The sequence below is a fragment of the Physella acuta genome, unplaced genomic scaffold (genome assembly GCF_028476545.2).
Source record: "Physella acuta isolate Inbredline_101_S28 unplaced genomic scaffold, ASM2847654v3 ptg001444l, whole genome shotgun sequence".
NCBI classification, from domain to species: domain Eukaryota; kingdom Metazoa; phylum Mollusca; class Gastropoda; family Physidae; genus Physella; species Physella acuta.
Window position 1 is genome coordinate 1 of NW_026732959.1, and position 7,500 is coordinate 7,500.

Consider the following 7,500-nt stretch of genomic DNA (forward strand, 5'->3'; position numbering starts at 1 on the left):
TACACATGTGACTAAAGCTGACTAAAGTATACACATGTGACTAAAGCTGACTAAAGTATACAAATGTGACTAAAGCTGACTAAAGTATACACATGTGACTAAAGCTGACTAAAGTATACACGTGTGACTAAAGCTGACTAAAGTATACACATGTGACTAAAGCTGACTAAAGTATACACATGTGACTATAGCTGACTAAAGTATACACATGTGACTATAGCTGACTAAAGTATACAAATGTGACTAAAGTTGACTAAAGTGTACAAGTGTGACTAAAGCTGACTAAAGTATACGTGTGACTATCGCTGACTAAAGTATACACATGTGACTAAAGAAGCTGACTAAAGTGTGACTAAAATGAGCAATAAACTTACACACAGCTGTGCCTCTCCATGAAGACAGGCTCTATAGAGTAGATGTAGCCCGCCCCGCCCACTAGCAGTGTAGCCAACAGGAGCGTAATGTGCACCCCAATCTGTGGGGGAGACAGGGAACATGTCACAAGGGAACATGCCAAGGGGAACACGTATATATATATATATATATATATATATATATATATATATATATATATATATATATTATAATATATATATATATATATATATATATATAAACATGTAGGGGCCCGAAAAATTTGACTCCCTGACCTCAACCAATCTGTTGGTCGAGAAAATTTTTAAATCAACTCTCACAGGTTTCCACACAACCGGCAGGTGTGTGTGTGTGTGGGAGGGGGGGGGGGTAAAGGTGGGGAGTTGAGAGGGTGTGTGTGGGGGGGGGGGGAGTTGGCTTGATTGGATGTTTTTGTTTGCTGATATTGATCTGCTGGGGGCTGGTGCTGGTCGATACACAACCGTATGTGAACCGTGTGTGACCCGTATGTGACCCGTATGTGACCCGTATGTGACCCGTATGTGACCCGTGTGTGACCCATATGTGACCCGTGTGTGACCCGTGTGTGACCCATATGTGACCAATGTGTGACCCCTGTGTGACCCCTGTGTGACCCGTATGTGACCAATGTGTGACCCGTATGTGACCAATGTGTGACCCGTGTGTGACCCGTATGTGACCAATGTGTGACCCGTGTGTGACCCGTGTGTGACCCGTGTGTGACCCGAGAGTGACGGCCCCAGAAACTGACTTACACAAGAGAGCTGCCTCCTATAGGCCAGGTAGATCCCCGTGATGAACTGGTAACAAAACTGAAAGAAAAAAATAAAACACTTTCAACTCGTCATATCACTTCTAATCAAGGAACACAATCTCAAAGTTTGTGGCCAATTGACATGTGACACAGGCGACACAACACTGGCCACATGTGAAATGGGCCACACGTGACATGGGCCACATGTGACATGGGCCACATAAATTGATTTTAAACACTGAAAAGAATGGTCTATAATTTTTATTGTGGAGTTCATGATTCACTGCCGCAAAACCTGTAGGTTCACTGCCACACAACCTGTAGGTTCACTGCCACACAACTTGTAGGTTCACTGCCACACAACCTGTAGGTTCACTGCCACACAACCTGTAGGTTCACTGCCACACAACCTGTAGGGTCACTGCCACACAACGTGTAGGTTCACTGCCACACAACCTGTAGGTTCACTGCCACACAACCTGTAGGGTCACTGCCACAAAACCTGTAGGTTCACTGCCACACAACCTGTAGGTTCACTGCCACACAACCTGTAGGTTCACTGCCACACAACCTGTAGGTTCACTACCACACAACCTGTAGGTTCACTGCCACACAACCTGTAGGTTCACTGCCACACAACCTGTAGGTTCACTGCCACACAACCTGTAGGTTCACTACCACACAACCTGTAGGTTCACTGCCACACAACCTGTAGGTTCACTGCCACACAACCTGTAGGTTCACTGCCACACAACCTGTAGGTTCACTGCCACACAACCTGAAGGTTCACTGCCACACAACCTGTAGGTTCACTGCCACACAACCTGTAGGTTCACTGCCACACAACCTGTAGGTTCACTGCCACACAACCTGTAGGTTCACTGCCACACAACCTGTAGGTTCACTGCCACACAACCTGTAGGTTCACTCCCACACAACCTGTAGGTTCACTGCCACACAACCTGTAGGGTCACTGCCACACAACCTGTAGGGTCACTGCCACACAACCTGTAGGTTCACTGCCACACAACCTGTAGGTTCACTGCCACACAACCTGTAGGTTCACTGCCACACAACCTGTAGGTTCACTGCCACACAACCTGTAGGTTCACTGCCACACAACCTGTAGGTTCACTGCCACACAACCTGTAGGTTCACTGCCACACAACCTGTAGGTTCACTGCCACACAACCTGTAGGTTCACTGCCGAACAACCTGTAGGTTCACTGCCACACAACCTGTAGGTTCACTGCCATACAACCTGTAGGTTCACTGCCACACAACCTGTAGGGTCATTGCCACACAACCTGTAGGTTCACTGCCACACAACCTGTAGGGTCACTGCCACACAACCTGCAGGTTCACTGCCACACAACCTGTAGGTTCACTGCCACACAACCTGTAGGTTCACTGCCACACAACCTGTAGGTTCACTGCCACACAACCTGCAGGTTCACTGCCACACAACCTGTAGGTTCACTGCCAGACAACCTGTAGGTTCACTGCCACACAACCTGTAGGTTAACTGCCACAAAACCTGTAGGTTCACTGCCACACAACCTGTAGGTTCACTGCCACACAACCTGCAGGTTCACTGCCACACAACCTGTAGGTTCACTGCCACACAACCTGTAGGTTCACTGCCACACAACCTGTAGGTTCACTGCCACACAACCTGTAGGTTCACTGCCACACAACCTGTAGGTTTACTGTCGACTTACTGGCGTGCAGGCCATCCAGAAGGCTGTGACGTCTTTCCTGTAGATCTCCAGGAACCCCAGGGAGAGGCAGGCCACAGTCCCTGTGGGAGAGATGTGTACACGGGTCAGGTGTATACACGGGTAAGGTGTGTACACGGGTGAGGTGTGTACACGGGTCAGGTGTGTACACGGGTTTGTACACGGGTCTGTACACGGGTCAGGTGTGTACACGGGTCTGTACACGGGTCAGGTGTGTACACGGGTCTGTACACGGGTCAGGTGTGTACACGGGTCAGGTTGTACATTGGTCAGGTGTGTACACGGGTCAGGTGTGTACACGGGTCAGGTGTGTACACGGGTCAGGTGTGTACACGGGTCAGGTGAGTACACGGGTCAGGTGTGTACACGGGTTAGGTGTGTACACGGGTCAGGTGTGTACACGGGTTAGGTGTGTACACGGGTCAAGTGTGTACACTGGTCTGTACACGGGTCAGGTGTGTACACGGGTCAGGTGTGTACATTGGTCAGGTGTGTACACGGGTCAGGTATGTACACGGGTCTGTACACGGGTCAGGTGTGTACACGGGTCAGGTTGTACATTGCTCAGGTGTGTAGACGGGTCAGGTGTGTACACGGGTCAGGTTGTACATTGGTCAGGTGTGTACACGGGTCAGGTGTGTACACGGGTCAGGTGTGTACACGAGTAAGGTGTGTACACGGGTCAGGTGTGTACACGGGTCAGGTGTGTACACGGGTCAAGTGTGTACAAGAGTAAGGTGTGTACACGGGTCAGGTGTGTACACGGGTCAGGTGTGTACACGGGTCAGGTGTCTACACGGGTCTGTACACGGGTCAGGTTTTTACGCGGGTCAGGTGTGTACACGGGTCAGGTGTGTACACGGGTCTGTACACGGGTCTGTACACGGGTCAGGTGTGTACACGGGTCAGGTGTGTACACGGGTCAGGTGTGTACACGGGTCAGGTTGTACATTGGTCAGGTGTGTACGTAGGGGTCGGGTGCCTAATTTCCCTAAGGGGTTTATACGTATCTAATAGATCGTTATCTAATTGAGGACTAATTAAGCAGAGCTATTACACAAGGTTACTAATTAGTTTTACGTCATAGCCTATGACAGCAATTCATCAGTTTTTTAAAGGTCAAATGTGAAGTGGGAAGGTTTTATAGCCGTGGTGGGGGGGGGGGGGGGGTTGTGAGGGGAGGTTTGGTTGCCGGGGTGGGGTCTAGGGGTGTGGAGGTTTGGGTGCCGGGGTGGAGGGTGGGGAGGTTGGGTTGCCGGGGTGGGTGATGGGGTGGGGAGGTTGGGTTGCCGGGGTGGGTGATGGGGTGGGGAGGTTGGGTTGCCGGGGTGGGGTCTAGGGGTGTGGAGGTTTGGGTGCCGGGGTGGAGGGTGGGGAGGTTGGGTTGCCGGGGTGGGTGATGGGGTGGGGAGGTTGGGTTGCCGGGGTGGGTGATGGGGTGGGGAGGTTGGGTTGCCGGGGTGGGGTATGGCTAACTACCGGTGACTTGGGTGCAGCATGTTGCAGTCAGCAATCTCAGGTACACACGCCGTCAAGTTTTAAATCAAATCAATAAATCCTGAACGTCTTGATTGATCTGTTGGCTAATTTTGGACCACCAGCGTCTGCCGTGGTCACGGGGTCCACTGGATGTGGATGTGCGATAACAAATGTTTTCTAAAAATATTTTCAACAATAGTAGGCACGGTGGTCGCTTAACCAATTGGCCGATAGAAACAGATTTTCAATGTTCATTTTAAAGCACATGAATACATTCACATTTAGATTATAAAAGATTCAGATTTCAGACACGAACTAAGGAGAGAAAGTCACATCAAACACGAACTAAGGAGAGAAAGTAACATCAGATCAAACTGCTTGTGATGAGTGAGTAGATGTCTTATTGGGTGGTCTGTTTGCTGTCACAGCTTCTAGAGAGCGTCATCTAGCATCCAACAAACCTGCTCTGTCATCTGTCATCCAACACAGAACTGATGGACCAACAAACTGGTCCTGCGGGGGTGGGGTGGGGGGGGGAACACAATTGGCAGCAGACGATCATTAGGTGAGTGCAGGTGTATGCACCTGTATATGCACCTGTATGCGCACCTGTGTGTGCACCTGTATATGCACCTGTATGCGCACCTGTGTGTGCACCTGTATATGCACTGTATGTGCACCTGTGTGTGCACCTGTATGTGCATCTGTGTGTGCACCTGTATGTGTAAGTGCTATAGACCAAGGGCCCACCTGCTAATGACGACACGCTGGCCAGGACAGCGATGGTGACCGCTTGAGTGACCGGCACGTCCCTGCTCTCATCCTCCCGTCGTATGTCCGCCAGGATCTCCTCCCTCGTCCTCTTGTCCGCCATAGCCTGCAAATACACAGCTCTCAGTTCTAGACTTTTGTACAGGGAACACTCTCAGTTCTAGACTTTTGTACAGGGAACACTCTCAGTTCTAGACTTTTGTACAGGGAACACTCTCAGTTCTAGACTTTTGTACAGGGAGCACTCTCAGTTCTAGACTTTTGTACAGGGAACACTCTCAGTTCTAGACTTTTGTACAGGGAACACTCTCAGTTCTAGACTTTTGTACAGGGAACACTCTCAGTTCTAGACTTTTGTACAGGGAACACGTTCTCTCAGTTCTAGACTTTTGTACAGGGAACACTCTCAGTTCTAGACTTTTGTACAGGGAACACTCTCAGTTCTAGACTTTTGTACAGGGAACACTCTCAGTTCTAGACTTTTGTACAGGGAACACGTTCTCTCAGTTCTAGACTTTTGTACAGGGAACACTCTCAGTTCTAGACTTTTGTACAGGGAACACTCTCAGTTCTAGACTTTTGTACAGGGAACACTCTCAGTTCTAGACTTTTGTACAGGGAACACTCTCAGTTCTAGACTTTTGTACAGGGAACACTCTCAGTTCTAGACTTTTGTACAGGGAACACTCTCATTTCTAGACTTTTGTACAGGGAACACTCTCAGTTCTAGACTTTTGTACAGGGAACACTCTCAGTTCTAGACTTTTGTACAGGGAACACTCTCAGTTCTAGACTTTTGTACAGGGAACACTCTCAGTTCTAGACTTTTGTACAGGGAACACGTTCTCTCAGTTCTAGACTTTTGTACAGGGAACACTCTCAGTTCTAGACTTTTGTACAGGGAACACTCTCAGTTCTAGACTTTTGTACAGGGAACACTCTCAGTTCTAGACTTTTGTACAGGGAACACTCTCAGTTCTAGACTTTTGTACAGGGAACACTCTCAGTTCTAGACTTTTGTACAGGGAACACTCTCAGTTCTAGACTTTTGTACAGGGAACACTCTCAGTTCTAGACTTTTGTACAGGGAACACTCTCAGTTCTAGACTTTTGTACAGGGAACACTCTCAGTTCTAGACTTTTGTACAGGGAACACGTTCTCTCAGTTCTAGACTTTTGTACAGGGAACACTCTCAGTTCTAGACTTTTGTACAGGGAACACTCTCAGTTCTAGACTTTTGTACAGGGAACACTCTCAGTTCTAGACTTTTGTACAGGGAACACTCTCAGTTCTAGACTTTTGTACAGGGAACACTCTCAGTTCTAGACTTTTGTACAGGGAACACTCTCAGTTCTAGACTTTTGTACAGGGAACACTCTCAGTTCTAGACTTTTGTACAGGGAACACTCTCAGTTCTAGACTTTTGTACAGGGAACACTCTCAGTTCTAGACTTTTGTACAGGGAACACTCTCAGTTCTAGACTTTTGTACAGGGAACACGTTCTCTCAGTTCTAGACTTTTGTACAGGGAACACTCTCAGTTCTAGACTTTTGTACAGGGAACACTCTCAGTTCTAGACTTTTATACAGGGAACACGTTCTCTCAATTCTAGACTTTTGTACAGGGAACACGTTCTCTCAGTTCTAGACTTTTGTACAGGGAACACTCTCAGTTCTAGACTTTTGTACAGGGAACACGTTCTCTCAGTTCAAGACTTTTGTACAGGGAACACGTTCTCTCAGTTCTAGACTTTTGTACAGGGAACACGTTCTCTCAGTTCTAGACTTTTGTACAGGGAATACGTTCTCTCAGTTCTAAACTTTTGTACAGGCAACACGTTCTCTCAGTTCTAAACTTTTGTACAGGGAACACGTTCTCTCAGTTCTAGACTTTCGTACCGGGAACACGTTCTCTCAGTTCTAGACTTTTGTACAGGGAACACGTTCTCTCAGTTCTAGACTTTTGTACAGGGAACACTCTCAGTTCTAGACTTTTGTACAGGGAACACTCTCAGTTCTAGACTTTTGTACAGGGAACACTCTCAGTTCTAGACTTTTGTACAGGGAACACTCTCATTTCTAGACTTTTGTACAGGGAACACTCTCAGTTCTAGACTTTTGTACAGGGAACACTCTCAGTTCTAGACTTTTGTACAGGGAACACTCTCAGTTCTAGACTTTTGTACAGGGAACACTCTCAGTTCTAGACTTTTGTACAGGGAACACTCTCAGTTCTAGACTTTTGTACAGGGAACACTCTCAGTTCTAGACTTTTGTACAGGGAACACTCTCAGTTCTAGACTTTTGTACAGGGAACACTCTCAGTTCTAGACTTTTGTACAGGGAACACTCTCAGTTCT

The 7,500-nt window shown here is 47.9% G+C and overlaps 1 protein-coding gene across 2 annotated transcripts in view; it reads right to left on the bottom strand.

The window, feature by feature from the left end:
• Positions 1–374: 374 nt before the first annotated feature.
• Positions 375–7,500, bottom strand: part of LOC131927895 (uncharacterized) — a gene marked incomplete at its 3' end in the record, with an annotated part of 29,979 nt that continues 22,853 nt past the window's right edge. For both annotated transcript variants that reach the window (XM_059283768.1, XM_059283767.1), the window contains 4 exon segments: positions 375–475; positions 1,152–1,208; positions 2,872–2,951; positions 5,119–5,245. In XM_059283768.1, coding sequence (XP_059139751.1) covers positions 375–475; positions 1,152–1,208; positions 2,872–2,951; positions 5,119–5,242 — 362 coding nt within the window.